Below are 18800 nucleotides of genomic sequence, written 5' to 3' on the forward strand. Positions count from 1 at the left end.
CTAGGTCAGTGGTTCTCAAACTATAGTGTGCACCAGAATTATATGAAGAATTTTGTAAAACAGATTAATAGGCCTGACCTCCAGAGTTTCCGATTCACTAAGTCTTGAAGAATGTGTATTTCCGACAAGTTTCCACGTATTGCTAATGCTGTAGGTTGGGCATTGGGAGATTTGTAGGCCAGTAGTTCCCAGCTTTGTTTTCAAATTTGAATCACTGAGGGAACTTTAAAAAATTATGATGTCTGGGTCTTACTCCCAGGGATTCCAATTAAATTGGTATGGGGTACACACAGGAAGTAGTATTTTTAAAAGACTCCCAGGTAGTCCTAATATGCAGCCAAGACTGAGAATCACTGATTTTGGTCAATGTAATCCCATTCTCCTTGTCAATGCCTTGTTCAGAAGTGGGCACGTTATCCAGTTCTGACAAATGTGAAGTCTGATGGGAAAGGTTTTCTTAAAGAAAGAGACCACAGAATTGCCTCCTTTCTTTCAGATGTTATTTCTGGATGTGAGGCTTGGATCAGCTGCATTTATCTCTCAATCATAAGGGGGGAACTAGCTCTCCCCTTTCCCATAGCTCCTTCAAAAGTAACTTTTTTCTATAAGATACATGAAAGAACGGTTGGGGTTGGCAGGGCGGCAGTTGTCTCAGAACCCTCCCATTAGCTTTCTAATACTCCCATTGTGAGTTTTCTTCACTTTATGGCTGGCCATCTCTTAGGATTCCAGGAAACAGTTCCCTCAACAGACAACTGCTCTCTTGCATGAGGACAAATAGTGAAATGGGTGTGTGAATCATGCAAATTTCACTTTTTTGCTGTTGTTTTATTTACTGCAACTCTGTCGAAGAGTTGAGGCTTACATGAAGGAATTACTACACATATAAAAAATTAATTTTATATGGCAACTGCTATGTCTGAGACTGCTATTTGCCTACCCATTATGCATTCTCCACTTTTTAGATACCAACAGTATCTATTATTAGAGGTGGCACTATGCCCAGTGAAAACACTGCATCTCTCAGCCCTTCTTGAATCTGGGGGTGGTCAAGAGACCAAATTGCGGCTCATGAGAGAAGTGGAAGATGTTGGTCTTCTGAGAAAACTTCTTTAAAGGGCTTCTAGCCATTTTGTGACCTTAAGAATGAAAGCCAGATGCTCACATAATTGAGTAAAAAGGAGACTGGATCTTGGATGAACATGGAGTGTCGTAAAAGCCCTGAAACTACTACTTCTAGAATTCTTGTGTATGAGAAATACATTTTTATCTAGGTTAAGGCACTGTTACTTTTAGTTTTCTGTTATATGCTTCTGGACGTAACTCTTAATGATACTCTCTGTCTTAAGGCAAAAGTATCAAAATAATATAAACCATTGCAGGGGATTCACATTCAAATCTCTAGCTTTGCTCTGTCTTCATATCTGCTTTTCTCCCTGACCGCATCAATGTTACTCAAATTTCCTTCTTTAAAATTGCCTTTAATATCCCCACCCCCTTTCAAAAGATCCCATGGCCGGCTCACAAGGGTTGGTCTCATACCAGGATCTATTCTTCTTTCTCGAGCCAAATATTTTCCAAGTCTGACTTTACCAAGAGAGTCCAGGGTAGGTGCGGGCTCCAAGTCCAGTTCCCTTGGAGCTATTTCCACCTAATTCTTCCTGGTATCCTCACTTAATAGTAGGTAACTATTATGTCAAATACACCCACATTTCCCAAAGTCAGACATTAATTCTGAGACGCAGTACTCTACTTTGAGTACATGTACCCTTGCCATACTGAGAAAGAGAAACATTTGACTCTTCTATAATCAACATAGCTTCACCCCTGCTCACTATAAAGATAGTATTTTCTTTTGCAGGACAATGTCACTTCTTTTTTATCTTCTAGCTTTAAAACTGGTCCTACCAGGCATTTTAAAAAGGAGAAAAAAAGAACATTCAAATTTAGCTTAAGATATTAGGTCCATGATTGAACCATCTGTCTCTTAATGACCACTACTTGCTACACAAAGATCAAGCTTTAGAATTATACCCTTCCCCCACCTCATCTTTGTTCTGTGCCAAATTAAATTCTTGAAGGTGTCGTCCTCCTCCTACCCTCCACTAAATTAAATTCTTGATTAAAGTCTCATACTCCCACTGCTCCAGTGGAAGAGAGGCTATAAGAAGACCTAGTATATCCTCCAATACAAGTAATCCTTCACCTCCATGGATAGAGGATGGGCTGGGGAGATTTGCTTTGCCAGTTACATAAATAACATATTCTCATAGAGAAATGTTCCAGACTGTTGTTTTGTTTTGTTTTTCTGTGACTGACCTTTTGCTTGTTTGCCTGTTCAAGGTTGAACATTCACCTGATGCCCTTTGGGATCATCAGCAGTTAAACATTTTTTAGAACCATATTGGGGAGAGATAACAACAGCTCTCTCCAGTTGTCTGGCATCCCAGGAAACTTTCCACTGACCTTGTAGACTGTAATCTGCTTTTTGCGCAAAGCTATTATTTCGACAAAGGGCAAATAAGGAAAAATAAAACAAATACACTTTAACCAATCTATTTGGTTCCTTGTTAAACAATTCTGTCATAAAATTTATAGAGAAGGTTTAAATTAGTGGCCAGTGTGCACACCTTGTTCTACATGTAAAATAAAATTTATATTTCCTATTAGTGATATGGTCTCAGATACTTAAGGGACTATTTTGTCCCATGTAAGAACATTTACAATATTACGGGCATCTATAATGTGTAAAAACTTCATGTATCTGTACACAAATGGAATATCAAGTCAGGAAAAGCAAATCAACTCTTTGTATAGTAGGTTAACTTCAGTTCAGGGAGGAAGTGTTGTAGGCAAAAGGTTAATTAATAAAAGAGAAAAAAAGGGAGTTTTCTTTTTTCTTCTGCTACCTACTCACAGCTATTCCTGCACCTCCTCTTCTTTGAAAAAATTGGGGTGACTCACACATGTTAGTTTACTGGCTAAGGGAGAATTATGCTAAGGGCTGGTGTAAGGACAGTATCCATGACTGCTAAAAAGAAAGGAAATATTTTAATGAAGTCATTAATTGTTATATGACTTCCAGGGAAGATGGAAGTCTAGTAAAATGAACAAAAATGAACCAAAACCAGAGAAGAAATTTCAAGTTTAATGAAACTAAGGAATTGATATAACCCTACCACAAAGATTATAAAGGATACCTTCTAATTTGTACCCAAATTAAGGAAAGTAATGAGATTTGACAAGCATTTCCTCTAAATAGTAACTCAGTGCCATTTTCATAAAGCAAACAAGATTATCCTAAAGTTTCAGTGGTAATCTGAGACTTGAAGAAATAAGGATTTGGGACCTGAGTGAACCATGGAAAAATTAAGACCACCCTTGGGGGCCATTACCAGGTGGTAAGGAAGGTTGACTTAAGGAAGAGACAATGTGATACACATTTTGGTTTTCCAAGATTCAGTTTCCTGACCCATAACTCAGACTTGGATGTGAGGGGCAGCTGAAGAGTTAACGGTGACCTACAAGTTGACCCAAGTAAACTGAACAGAGTAAACAAACACTGACTATAAGATAAAAATCGTATGGCAGGGTAGATGGGTAGATCTCTTGAACCTCTTGGACTAAAAAAAAAAATTCCCACAATTCCAGTAGAAATGTATTTCAATATTTTCCATCATAGTTTTAAATGCTATAGGAGAATATGGCTATAGGTACAGAGTTTTCTGGAAAAAGGACAGTGACTCAATAGTTCTTTATCCACTAAAGTTTTAACTTAGAAGAGAAGGGACTATGTAAAGACTCAGGAAACAGATAACACGCAATCCCTTCTAAAGAAAATCTTGAAGATGTAATTCTGCTGAAAACATGAATTTAAAACCAGTCAATCAGCATTAATCCACTTATGTCTAAATAAATATGAATATTTATAAATTTAATGTTGTAATTCTTGATAGAAAATTTACATACTTGAAAATAATAATACTGACAAAATTAACTATAAAGAAAGGATACATGAGAGAGTTAGTGAGAGGGTTAATTTTTTCATTTCTCTGGAGTCACATACATTTTTGCTTCTGAAGTTGATGATTTGAGTATATTATTTAAAAGTTAAAGATAATTATTAGTAGAACTAAGACTAGGTCTTCTAATTTACAAGAGGAAGCTGCTGTTATTCTGATACTAAACTGTACAAAGAGACCTCAAAAGACTCTAAAGCAATCCCATTTATTAATAGAAATATTAAAACCATAATAAAAATATTAGCAAAACAAATATACCAACGTATTTTTAAAAACATACCTCAACAAAGTAGGATTTAAGTGTAAATGCAAGAATGGCTTGACATATGAGATAGTCTAGGACAATTTACTACATTAAAAGAAATAAGGAGAAATCTATATGATAATCTCACAATCATATCCAGTTATCAACATAATCTTGATAACTGCCAAAATTCAACATCTACTCAATGCATTAAATTGAATACCTAACTGATGAAATTCTTAGAATGTTAAAATTCTTTCATGTTAAAAAAATTCAACCAAGTAAATTTTAAAGACCTAATTGGATTTATTAAATGACTCATGAATGGGGCAGCAATCCATCTAGCAAGTAGAAAGAAGCTCCCCCAAGCTATAGGAAAAGGAAAGTTTTTAAAGGTGGAAAATGTTACCGGACTGAACCCAGTCCAAAGTACTCAGTAGTTGCCAGCCAAAAGACAACTCTGAGATGATTTTATGAGAAGGAACGTTATTGCTTGCTGCCTCGCAAGGAACACATTGAGGATTGCTCCTAGTGCACCCCTGAACGAAGGATTGGACTTGTCTTCATTGAGGGAAATTATGCATAACAAGCTGAGCTTTGTCTTCACATGTATAGGTGGGGACATTCCTGTGCTGCGCAATTAGCAAACATGCCTATACATACAACACATGTTCAAAAGTGGTAGAAAATCTCTACCCCTGGGTGTATTATAATGAGGGTATAATAAGAAAAAGCTAATGAGGAGGCCAGTAGAGGGTCCTCCAGGCCACTTTGCCAGCCCTGGGCATGTTGAGCCAGATTAGCTCCCTGGTTCTGCAAATCATCCTGTGTCTCCCTGGAAAAGACAGTTCTGGCAATTGTCAAGGGTAGAGATGGCAAAGGTATATAAGAAAGTTTAATTAAATCTCAGCCCTTCTGTTAAGCTCTTAGCAAATCACAGGATGTCGTTAGCATATATATAACAATTAGGGTGATCTAAGTGAGTTTACAGATTAAGCAAAGTTTTGAATTCTAAATGAAAGTTAGTCTATGCTAGGCTACCTGCAAGTATGTATGTTATGTATACATATACATACATATATTTATATGTATATATACAGATATATATGTACATATACATCAGGCATATGTACAAATAAATGTACACATATTTTATATATATATGTATATATATATATATATATATATATATATATATATATATATATATATATATATATATATATATATATATATATATTAGGTTACAAAAGGGAAAAGAGAAATTATTAGCAAAGAACATATTGTTTCAGGCAAGGCCATTCCTAAGAGGAACAGATAGGGTCTATCTGGCAATTACCTCACTAGTCGCTGACCAGGAAATTCCAGATTGACTAGTTAAAGGTTAGGTTCCTGGGAGTGGTTGAAACTACATTTAGATTTTAGGTATGAAGTCTTGGTTTGCTGATGTGGGGCTCAGCGCAAGTGACTCCACTTTGGGCCTATTGTCCCTTTTTTAACACTTAAAATAGAAAAAAAGCTTCCTCTTGCTACTGGTATGCCTTTTATACCAATTCTTGGTAATCTCCCTTTCTATCAAATGAGAGATAGGTCTCTGGCCCAGAGCCTTCAGTAGATAATAGTATATAGCTAGAATGTAATAACATTTTGTTTACATTGTATTTACCAACAGTTCTCATGGCAAATGATACTAGTTTTCTATCTACGATAGTGATGTAAAATTTCCTTTTAAAACAAAATTACTGAAGTAAAAAAAGTGAGGTGATTTAAAGGAAAATGTTAAGTAAACAAGAGTAAAGATGATACATGGATAGAGCAAGAATCATGAAGCTGGTATTGGAATGACAAGTTTGAGAAACTGCTCCAGGAAAATGTTTTTTCTTTTAAATGGGCCTGTGAATATATTTATGGAAGTCTGAGGGTTTTCTGCAAGAATGTTTCAATTTTTCACATTTGTGTTTCTATTGTTTTATAATTATATTCTAGATCATGTGAGTAGCTATCTTATAACAAAGTACTGTCATGTAAATTTAATGCCTACATTTGTATTTACATTTGCTTCCTCACCCATTAGTGCCACTTTGTCTTAGACTAATGAGAAAGGAGAGCTTGATAGGTAAATGATGCATTTGATTCATACAGAGGGCAAAATAATACCATGGCATTCTAAGAAATGTATACAGAAAGTTATTGATACTACTGTCATTGTCACAGTCTACGGTAGTGAAGTTATTATATCCATGCAGATATTTGGCTAATATACAAAGGCTTGGCCCTACTAATTGTTTAAAGACAGCATCTATTATGAATGGTTGGTCCCCATTTAGCCCCAATTACTAAAATTTTTTAGGATCACCTATATCATTGGGCAAAGAACCTTTGCTGTAGCAGTCAGCACTATATTCATGTTGTGAGCAAGAATTTTTTTTTAGCCAATTTTGTCTTTTGAAATTAATAACTGTTAATTTGGGTTTCTATTGGTTTGGGAATTTTTACATTTAACTTTTAAATCTATTTTAGTTTACTGTTTATAAAAATCTAGTCTTAAGTTTGTAAATATTTAACTGCAATTATAAGAAAACTATTTAAGTCAGTGCTGAAGAGTATTTTCTTTTCAAGAGCAGTCCAGAAGTGTAAGTCACATGGCTGTATCCTTTTTTAAAAACTATAGTTAAAATTTGTGCATTTCAACATATGTAAATTTTACCTAAAAAAAGTTAGAAAACAAAAATCGAGTGGAGTGAGAGAGTGAGTAAAGAGATAGAAAAGACAAGAATGTCAGAATATTGATGTAGAGTCGTAGGGTAAGACCATCAGAAAACAAGAGAGTAGAAACGAAATGAGAAAAAGGAAATAGAAAAGAATGTGAAGAGGGGGCAAGGCAAAAATTCTGTTATCAGTTCTCAAGAAGTAGATAGCCAAAGGGTAAGTCTGGAAAAGTGCATTCTGTGGGCTTAGATGGCAAGAATAAGTAAATAAATAAAAAATAAAAATAAAAATAAAATAAAATTAATGGGAATATATTCTACCTTGAATTTGGAGATACACACATGCTGTGGACTAAGCGGTCGGATTTCGTGTAGGGGTTGCAGAAAAATCTTAGCCCTTTATATCAGTGATTCTCAAAATTTGGTTTCTATACTGTCATCTGCAGCAGGCTCACCTGGGAATCTGCTAGAAATGCAAATTCTTGGGCCCCACTTCTGAATATTAAATAATCATTTCCTGTTTAACAAGCCCTCCAGGTGATTCTAATGCAGAGTAAAGTTTAACTACTGTGCTACACTGATCATTTATCAGTGATTTAAAATTACCAGTGATAGGTACTTAGGGGTCACTAAACTATTGCATTTATGTTTGAAATAATAATTCCATAATAAAAAGTAAGAAAATAAAGAATATATTCACATATTACTTGTAAAATAAAAAAACAAAACAGAAAAGGGGATCCATATATTTGAGAATGGGACCAGTGCTTCTCAAATTGTGATGAAGAATCATTTAAGAAAATTTTCCAATCCTTTGTGAGCTAATACTTTTAAACGAATAACTAAAATAGAAATAAAAACAAATACAGAATATTAATCCAATGTTTTTATTATTAGATTCAACAGAAATAATATTTCTGTAAAATTGCTATGAAATTTTCTAGACACATTCTTGAATTCCATCTTTTCTTGTTAGGGACTAGTAATAGTTTTTAGATTGACACCATTCTATAGTCCACTCTAAATAATTCATGAACTGTCTTCAAGGAATTCTGCTTTGTAAGCTCATAATAGTAATAATTATTAATAGTATAAACGTTGATCACTTACCATGTGTTAAACACAGTTTTAAGTATTTTTTTTTTGTATTAATTCATTTAAACTTTCCCCAAAAGCTATTGGATAGTACTATTTATTATCCCTGCTTCATAGTTCAAGAAACTAAAGCACAGAGAGGTTAAGTAACTTGTCCTTATTTATACTTTCAGCTAGTGCTGGTCCACAATTTTTGTTTTTATTTTTGAAATTTTGCTTGAAAAACTTCAGACACATCAGGAAATGGAGTTTTAAGCAGGGTGGTGATGCAAAAGAGAGAAGCCATGGGATGGCAATTGGGAGTCGCGGGGGTAGGTGGCAGTAGTATCTCCATCACCCCAAGCCTGGTATCATCTCCTGAAGAGGGACAGGCTGGTGCATTCTATAATGGGTGGATGAGTCCTGTCTGCTAAATGTAGATGTTTATCTCATCAAGTGCCTCACTAACATTGACCTCAAAGTGATCCTGAACATCATTGAAGATCCCAGCATCATTCTCACCTGAAGGAAACATGATGGCCAAGCCCTTGGTGCCAAATCAAACTGCTCTGCTTAAACGATGCAGGTCGGTGTTAGAATTCTCAGACGTGTTGTTGCTAAGGCAATATTCATCTGCTCGATGTCCATGCCTCTACCGAATAGGTCTGTAACTGCAAGAATTCATTGTTGAAAATCTTTAAACTGCTGAAACTGATAAAGCCTCTTCTCCTGGGGCATCTCATAGTAGATGGCAATGGCTGGGAAGTTCTGCTCCACAAGGAGCTGTGCCAGTGCAATGCAATGCTGCACAGACTTCACAGAGTTTTAAGATTCTAACCAGCTAGTCTGGTTCTAGATCATACTCTACCACTATACACTACTATTAAGTAGAGGTCTTCCTCTACTTAACTCAAATATCACCTTTTTTCTAGTTCTTTGACAAATATGATTAGTGAATAGGATTCTTTCTTTGTGGGAGTGGGGCTCTCAGCTTGAAATTAAGTAGGACCAAATATACTCAAGCATATCTGAAGAGATGTGAAGGCCTCTATTTCCGAAAGATATACTTCTAAGTAGGGCCAAGGAAACTCTTAGGTGAGAACCCACCCTGAGAGCAGAGGGTGGGATGCACCAGTTTTAAAGACAAAAGCTCAATGCTTATGAGGACAAATGTAGTGATTATCACTCAGATTGTTCTCTGGCCTAGTCCCCCAGTCTCATGCCTAAATCTTAAAGGATTTCGTAAGTAAAAATGGAAAGAGTTGTTTTATTAAAAGCTTTGAGGACATGGTTCCATAGGGTAGTGGTTAGCATGTCTGCTTTACACACAGAAGGTCCTGGGTTCGTGCACCAGTGGAGCCACGGTCCATGGTCTATGGCCATGCCACCCTAAACAAGCCCGATGTCTGATCTCGTAAAGCTAAGCAGGGTTGGACCTGGTTAATACTTGGATAGGAGACCATAAATAATAATGATTAAAAATAAATAAATAAAAAACAAAAGCTTTGAGAAGCATTGGGACCTAGATATAGTAGGACAAAAAGATGGTGTAAAGGAATTCTCTCCTTCAGAAAAGTGCTCCAGAAAATCCAGAAAATTGACATGGGCTGGCAACTCCTACCACAGGACAGTGACAGGAGACAGCATCTTCAGTGCAAACATTGGAGTCTTCTGAACCAGGCATTGGACATGTTAGGAGTCACACAGAGATGATTACGTTAGGGCCACGCACAGGATGAGGGAAATGAACATGACTCATGGTGGTGAAGAGGTCAGCAAGTACGTAGGAGATGCTTTCAAGCCTCCTCCTCAAATAATTGGGAAGGACTTTGAAGGAAGACTCATAATTCAACCGAATGGGCAGAGTCTGTCAGACTCAGTGTGTGTCAGCTATTGTAACCTAGTTTGACTTACCAAGGTGATATGGCCTGAAAGATAGGAATTATAATCCCATACATTTTTAAGACTTTTGTTATTGCTTAACTATTAAACAAATAACAAGTATTAAGGGAACACTCTACAAGATTTTTTATTGTTTTATTTTGAAATACTTATAGATTCATAGAAAGCTTAAAAAGTAGTGCAAAGAGGTCCTGTGTACTCTTCATCGTTTCCCCCATTAAGATGGTAATATCTTAATAATTATAAAACAGGAACTTGACATTGGTACAGTCTACAAATCTTATTCAGATTTTGCCAGTTTTACATGCATTTGTGTGTATCTAAAGCTCTATGCAATTTTATCATGTGTAGAACCCCATAATCAAATACAGAACTGTTCCATTACTACAAACATCCCCCTTGCTACTCTGTTAAAGTCACACCAATCCCCTTCTCTCTCCATACCCTCCCACCCGATTCCTAACCCCCGGAAACCACTTATCTGTTGTCCCTCTCTATAATTTTGTCATTTTGAGAATGTTATATAAATGGAATCGTGCAGTCTGTAACCTTTTGAGTTTAGCTTTTTTCACCCAGTATAATTTCAGATGTTTCTATTTTAGAGAATACAGGTTAATGATTATGATTTTATATTTGTCACGGGATAAAATGATATCAAAATGTCCACCTCCCAGATTGACCTAATGACTGGTCTTATTTCTGTTCTATATTGGCATTTTTGTATTACTTTTATATCTTAACAAGTCTTACCTGTAAACAAGAAAAGAATAATGTTGGTTAAATATTAACTACCACTGCATACTGGAATGCCTTAAGGCAAATATTCAAAGATTATTATTTTGTCCAAACATAGTAATAGTTGGTGGAGGGTATCTCTTATCAGATGAAGGTGTTTCAGGGGAATTTCTTAGACAAATTAGATCAAAAATACAAGGAAGGTAAAATGTTAGAAAATTTATAAATTATTAAACTGCCTTACATTTCAAAAGTACAGAGCAATTAGCAAATAGAGAATGTATTTTCCTCTTCATCGTCAAGTAGTAGTAGTATACATACAGAACATTAAACTCTTATGCCAACCCAGTTCACATGGGTGATGTCTGATCATTCCGAATACTTAGAAACTTTTGCTGAGATTATAGAAGGCCATGGTTTTTCCATGCCATATGGACTTTGGGAAAGTTAGGATTCTAAAAGTAGTCCTAGAAGACCTAAGTTCCATCCTATTTACTGTTTTTGAATCAGAGGGACTTGCAAACCTATGGAGCTCAATCTATGAGAAGTCTTTTGAATTTATGACCAAGATGTAGGGGAAAGGAAAAGGTTTCGCTTTTTCTGATGTGAGCTGTTCTCTTACATCTAGGCTTCTGTTAAAACTGGACATTAAGTGGTTAGGAAATGTCACACATTTTGTTCACTTTAGTCAGGTACACTGTCTTTACACTGGAGACTTTTCAGAGTTATTGTTAGTGATATTGACAGAATTTTAGATAGACTTCACACATTGAAATTTATTAAGCTATCTTAAGGTATGGGGCTAAGACAACTTTGTTTTTTAAATAAAGTGTAAATTGTACAGCTTTTTGGGAATCATTTTGGCAATATTTGAAAAATATTGGAAATGTTTATATTCTTCGTTCTGCAATTCTACTTCTAGAAATCTATTTCTGATATAATCGTGTGCAAAAATGTTCGTATATGCATAATGTTCTTTGCAATACTGTCAGTTGTTTTAAATAATTAGAAGCAATGCAAATTTCCAATTTGTAAAGCATTAATTTATGGTACATGAAATTATGAAATACCATTCAGTATTAAAAAGAATTAAGTAGATGAAAAGTACTGATGTGGAAAAAATCTCCAAAATTTTTAAATGAAAAAAAGCAAATAAAAAATAGTGGAAGTTTAGAAAGATGCACACAGAATTGTTACAATGGCTATCATGGGTAGGGTTTGTCTGTAAAGAAAAATAATTATAACTTTTTAATATTTAATATTGTTGGAATTTTCTAAAATGAGCATGTATGATTTTATTACCTGCGTAGCTAAAAGATTAAGAAAATTTCATCAATAGAATATATCCGCCAAACAACAGCAAGACTGTATCAGCTACTTATCTTACTGATACTTTTAATATCCGTCTGGCAATGCAGGGTGGCAATGTTTACAACTGCAACTTAACGTTTGGATTTAACATACAAAATATATTTGACCTTTTAGAAAGAGAGATTGAGGTTAGATACAATACTTTAAAAATGGCCTCCGCAAATGAGATACTTGAGCTATTGGAAAATTGTTTTTGGCCAATAAATAAATAATAAATTGAACGAACATGGAATCCATTCAATCGTGAAGGCTGGAACCTGATTTCCTTGGGTATCCCTGCAGTGCTTGGGCATATAGCAAACACTCAATAAATATTGACTGAATGATGGATGAATAGACAATTTAAATATTTTTAGCAGCACCCACTTATTTAAAAGCAGCATATTAGCAAGGATAGATATCTTGTTACTTGAGCGGCTTTTCAAACGAGGCAGAGCAGCCCTTTCTACTCGGGAGATTAAGAATTTAGTCGAGGATAGCGTTTAGTGACTCACAGATTGGTGATCTGTGAATTGAAAGATCATTCAATTTCAGAACAAGACAGAATACAAAGGGGGAAAAAAAGCGAGTTGCCACTATTATAGACATACAATTTTGCGCAAACTAGAGGTAAGGGCTCCCGTGGCTGTGAAACTGGGCAAATTACCATATCTGTGTCTAAATTTTTATCTGAAAAACGGTTATCACTCCCTCATAGGTTTTTTTTTTTTTTTTTACATAGAAGAAAGTGAAAACTTTTACAAAATGCTGGCTTTATGTGGCCATCCCATACTGTGTAATGAATGTTTCATATAAAGTCAATCCCAGACTGTCGGGTCGAAAAGCCCTCGAAGACTAAAATACAAAGGTTCTCCAGTTCGGGGTAGTCTCTTTCATCTTAATCGCAACCAAACCTATGGAGCGGTGCGGTTCCCAGAGTCGACTTCCAGCACCGCGAGTTATCCCCCGCCGGGGTCTCGAGCATCGGCTTCCTCGAACTGCAGGGCCCGGGACTCCGGGGACTACAGCCCGCGCCTGGCCTCCGTGCTTGGGGCCGAGCCACCGATAGCCTCGCCCACCCGAGGCAATTCTGCCGTGGTTCCGCGGTCCTCGCGGGACACTCCTACCTACTCTCCGGAGTCAGATCCCAACGTTTTTCCCGCCGGTAGAGGAAAGTGTGCAAGCCAGGCAGCCCTGGGTGCAGAAGCCCGAAGCCCCGCGGAGCCCGCGGGAGGGCGGGAGCGGCAGCGAAACGGCAGCGAAACGGCCAGCACAGACGCGCGTTCCCGTGAACGCGGGAGAGGGACGCGCGCGGAGCGCGCGCGGGGACGAGGGGCCAGGAGGCGGGGTCTTAGGGAGAGCGCCGGAAGAGGGCGCCCTGGAGCCGAGCCGGAGGCCGGCTGAGGGCGGGGCCTAGGGAGGGCGTCGACGCCGAGGGGCGGAGTGAGGCGAGGCGGGGACGCGCTTGCGGAGTGGGGAAGGCGGGGGCGCGGTGGTGGCGGGAGCGTCCCTGGTCTCCGCCCCTGTTTCCCACTCTCCTTCTACCTCCGACCGTCCGGGGCTCCGGAGCGGCACCGCTTGCCCGTCCCCCGGAGCCGCCCTGCCGCCGCCGCCTCCTCCCTCCGCTCGCAGTGAGCCGGTCAGTCCCCGCACGGTGTGCGCTCCTCCGTCTGGGCCATGGATGGGTAAGTGTTGGCTGCGCGGCGGCCGCGCCGGGCTGCGCTTTGCCCCGCTTCCTTTGGGCTCTCGTCCGGACGTGCGGAGGCCGGGGAGCTCGAGAGCCGGGCGCGGCGCTGGCGGCCGGAGGAGCGGCCCCGGCCGAGCCCGACGGCGGGGCTTCCGGGTGCCTCCTAGGGGAGCCCGAATCGCCGAGGGGCGGTCCCCCACGAGGCGCCCCCATAATATCCGTTCCCTCACACCCTCACACCGGGAAGTGGAGGAAAGCCCGGTGCAGCCGCTGGGGGCCGGGGGCCGCCCTCGGCGCCCGGAGTCTGGGGAGCCTGGCCCGGCCTCCCGACACTTCCTCTCAGAAAATGGTGCGCGGCGCTGGGGGAGGCGGAGGCGGCGCTCGGGGCGCGCGTCCTTCAGCTTGGGGAGTTGCTGTTTACCGGGGTGAGGTGGGGCGAGCACTGGATTTTCCCCTGGCGGGGAGGCGAGTAGCCGCCGAGTGGCGGATGGCGAGTGCACGCGTCGGTACACGTCTGGGCGGCGACCTGGTGCCGAAGCCAGGGCCCCACGCGGGGGTCTCGGCATGCCGGGGAACCGGCCGAGGTCTCCGGACTTGTGCTCCGAGCTGTGTTAACGATTTCGGTATACCAGGCGTCTGGTCTTAGTGATCCTGGACGTCCTCCCCCACCCCAACCCCCACCCTCAAGAAACTTCGTGAATTTCCTGCCATGTATGTAAAATATCGTGTAAGTGCAATTTTCGGAGAGCCTTCAGGCGCTCTAAAAGTTAATGAGGCCCGTGATCAAAATAAAAAGATTTAGAATTACCTATATAAATATTTCTCTTGGGGACCTAGGGATATGGGTTAGGACCTAACAGATATTTTAGTGATTAAGGAAACAACTAGATCAGGATCTAAGTGAATTAATTGGAGGTCGTAGCATATGTACATCAAGAGTTTTTTAAAAAATCCCCAGCTCTCTTACAACTTGCAGGTCCACTTTATTCCCATTATGCATTTGAGGTTCTGTTTGGCCTTTTACCTGCTTTTGATGACAAGATTTTTGTAAACCTCTTGGTGGTAGAATACGTAGAACTTGCTTGAACAGGAAAAACCGTGTACTTGTTGCCATATAGTTGATGATTGTTGTCATGCTGTGTAAAGACGATGGAACCTTCCAACAATTTTTCTCTTCATTAGACTTTATTCTAGTTTCATTATTAAGTATATTTCATATAGTGGATTAACTCATTTGAATGCGGATTGCACACTGCTTACAGACATTAGATTAGACAAAGTTCAGTTTTATATTTCATTTATGGTCGTGATATTTTTTAAAGTATTTTTTATTTAATCGAAACTTTTTTAATTGAAGCTTCTCTGAGAACATTGTTGAAAACTCATTTCACACCACCTTATTCAGTTACACTTTATATGTGTGCAAAATTTTGCTATTTTTAATTCGTGTAATTACACCACTATTTCAGTTAGGAAGGCTGTGAAATTAGTATTTCATTATGTGTAGTGAATTGTGGTGAGACAGTTTGACTTGAGATATGGAAGCAGGTTAGCTTTTGTATTGGAAATTTTATGGTGATAATAAAGAACTCCTGGGTTATGCATCTTGGCTGTTAAACTCTCGCACAGCGTGAAGTGCAAACTTACTCTTTTGGACAATGTTGAAAAAAGATAACTCTTCACTCTAAAGTTACTAATGAGTTTAATGATTTAAATATGTGAGGCAATAAGATCCTGGAAAGGTAAGTTCATTTGGGAGTTCAAGACTGTGTAATATACTATGGTATTGGTCCTGTTGCAAAAGATTTACACAGATTTACTCTTTACAACAGGACCAATACCATAGTATATTACACAGTCTTATTTTTTATGCACAAACATCAGTTATTTATCATGTTTAAATTTCAGAAAAATGAAATTCAAAAGTCTAGAAGGAAATATAACAAATGTACATGGTTATTGTTTAAAACAGTTAAATTTGCATCATTAAACAGTGTGGAGTCATAAATTTATTTACTTTTATTAAGTAATGATGACATAGGTTATTAACAATATATAGAATTTAGTTATAGCTTTCTTTTAGGAGTTATGGGGACTGACTTAATTGAAGACAGTTTCTTTGGGGTTAGAAGAGATGGGTTTTGTTTAGCAGAACTTTATATAGGGGTTTTTACACCTTGGTGTTAAGGAATGTGGTTTTGAACATAGTGAATTTTGGCTTTCAGGAGGCTAATTAAATTACTACATTTTACCACAGCCTGAAAAAGGTCTTTTTTAAAATTATTTTGTATAGTTGAAAAACAACAAACCACCAGTCATCATATTTTTCTAGTTCCTCCTCAAATCCCAACTGTCGTGTGTGTATTTGTTCATTTCCTCCTGAGATAATTTATACTTAAACAGTTTTGATGTGGTAGAATTTTTTTAAAAAACAAATCTTTGAAATTTTTGATGTTAGAAATTTGATGTGTTCTGAGAGACTATCTTAGCTATATTTTGGTGAGCTGTTTTGGGTAGTAGATGCAAATTTGCAAGATACCTTCTATTTCTATAAAATCCACTCACTAGTCTTGTTTCATTTAAACTTGTTAAAAGTGATGTAAAAGAATGAACTTTGGTGATTTTAAGTTTTGGTTTGGATTTGTTGAAAAGAGGTAAATGGATAAACATATACTTACTAATTTTATTGAATCACAACTATGTTTTTCTGAATAATAAAATAAAATGTATTAGTTGTTTCTTACACACTGCTATTAAAACTTTGCTTTATACTTTGCTGTTGCTAGGCTGTCCCCATCACTTTTCTTTGTATTAACCTTTCACAATTCATCACATTCTTATTTTTATTATTTGTTATAATGCTTTTTCTTTTTTTTTCTTTAATCTTATTATCTGTCTTTTAAAAACTTGATCTCTAACTTTGTTTTCCATTTTCTCTTTTTACTTTTTCCATACAGTGTTGTTACAGATCTTATAGCAGTCGGTTTAAAGGTAGGAATCTTTTACTATCCTTTCATTAGCACTTTTAAATCTTAGTTTTGGCATTATTTTTCCAGTGGGAAATCATCTCACCTGTTCATAAAATTATCTGTTTTACTGTATGATGATAATCTTTTGTTTTTCTTTAATTCCAAAATAAGTGCTTCTGTAGCTAATTTTGGATTTTACATATTTATAAAGACGGGCTACAGTATTATTTTGTATGTCTAAAAAGTTTAGCCCAAAGTTTCACTTGAACTATCGTGGTATGTGTTTGTTTATTTTATTTTGTTTGAGCAGTTAAATGTAACCTAGGTTTTGATTTATTTTCCTATCTTGTCCTTTCTTATATCTTCTTTAGGTGTGCTTATGAGTAATTAAATTATAATAGCAGCTGAAATTTCTTCCATAACTACTATGTGCCAGCTGCTTTACATGTGTTTTAACTAATTATTATAAGTTTTTCAAGGTAGGTATTAATAGTCCCAATTTAGGGATGAAAAACTTAGGTTCAGAAATTTGTGTTTAAGGTTTGGTGCACCAGAATTCAAACCCATATTTTCCTGATTCCAAAGCCTGATCTTCCCCACTCCTACCCCCGTTATACCTAGCTGCCAGTAATGAGGGTTCTGTCTAAAAGGTGAACAGCAGGAGAGCTAGATCATTAATATTTCACAGTAATGATTCTTCTAAGTCATTTCAGTTTTATTAAAGTCTTCTCATTTATTGGATTCTAAAATATAAACCAAGTAAACAGTATTCATCAATATGAGGCTTTTAAAATATAAATGGGTGTTTTAAGGTTTCCTTTAGCAATTTGGTATTTGATATAGCTGAGTTGAGAACCTGGTTCTAGAGGCCACTTACAGTTCAGATCACTGTAGAAAATAGAAAGACTTCGTGTTTTTATTATAGGTATTAAAATACATAAATGTAAAGTTATACAACTTTTTGTCCATCGTCTGTCTCACTAGCCGTTTCCACACTTCCGCATTTGCACTTACTGGATCTGATGGTGGCATTCATGTTCTTAAAACACCTTTAAAAATAAGCATAAACACAGCATAAAGCATTCGAGATTAACAGTAGTATGTCCAAGATGGGCATAATTGGGAACTATTGCTTGAACTGTCTTTTGAAGTTGGTAGCATTAGTTTGCTTTGGCAAATTTTGAGCATATTTTATGAATTGAAAATAAATGGTGGGGTATAGTTTTGTTGTTGTTGTTTGTGGTAAATAACAAGTCAGTTTCTGATTTGGCAAGGATTACTCAGATTAGAAACTGCAAGAAGGGATATTTAAAGTGAATTTTGGTTTGGTCTCAACAGAAATGTAATTTGTGATTCTAGAATTTATCTAGGGGAAAAACAAATATATGAGACATTTAAAAAACTTAACATTTTGGAGGTGAGGAATTATGCTTGAAGGGTTGTCCTGTTTTCTTGCTGGGGAAAAATGTAACTTGATGATAAATAAAAGATAGATTAGACACAGGAATGGGATTTGAATATATGATTTGGATTTCTGACTACCTTTTCTGTAGCAAGGACTTTAAAAACAAAGATCAGATCCTACTTTGAAGAAAAGATAAGCTGATTAGTTGATTCACTAGGCAGTCTATGTTTTTATAGACTTAAATGCTGGATATGTCTGTAAAATTATTCATTATATGGAGAGATTTCTCAAAAAATGTTCTGCTTCCTTCTTGGATCCCATCTGAGGAAGTTACCAAGTAATAGGCCAGTAAGGCTTATTTTTCATCTAGATTGTAAACCAAAATTAGCAAATTTAAATAAGTCCTTCAAGAATTTCAGTTACTTATCTTCTGTTTGCTGTCTGAATGTGATGATACCACAAATAGTTTTAGCCAGTGGCACAACCGGATTTCAGATTATGCTCCCTAAATTGCTTTCCTGGGTTCAGGAAAAGTATGGATTTCTTCCTCAAAGAATTGAAAATATGAAATCCATTATTTTAGAGAAAGAAAATAATTGTTTTTAGAGATTAGTGATTCGCTAGAATGTGTCATGAGGGCAGGAATTTTTGATATTTCTTCACTACTTTGTTTCCAGCGTTTGGGACATGATAAGATCTCCAAA

At 37.4% G+C, this 18800-nt stretch overlaps 1 protein-coding gene across 6 annotated transcripts in view; it reads left to right on the forward strand.

The window, feature by feature from the left end:
* Positions 1 to 13502: 13502 nt before the first annotated feature.
* Positions 13503 to 18800, forward strand: part of PTBP3 (polypyrimidine tract binding protein 3) — a 91046-nt gene continuing 85748 nt past the window's right edge. For 3 of the 6 annotated variants that reach the window (XM_011383659.2, XM_023525170.1, XM_011383660.2), the window contains exons 1-2: positions 13583 to 13720; positions 16680 to 16713. In XM_011383659.2, coding sequence (XP_011381961.1) covers positions 13713 to 13720; positions 16680 to 16713 — 42 coding nt within the window. In that variant the 5' untranslated portion in view covers positions 13583 to 13712. Of the gene's footprint in view, positions 13721 to 16679; positions 16714 to 18800 lie in introns of all 6 variants that reach the window. The other 3 variants (XM_011383661.2, XM_011383662.2, XM_011383663.2) reach the window with 3 other exon arrangements.

This window comes from Pteropus vampyrus, unplaced genomic scaffold, assembly GCF_000151845.1.
Source record: "Pteropus vampyrus isolate Shadow unplaced genomic scaffold, Pvam_2.0 Scaffold535, whole genome shotgun sequence".
Lineage (NCBI taxonomy): Eukaryota > Metazoa > Chordata > Mammalia > Chiroptera > Pteropodidae > Pteropus > Pteropus vampyrus.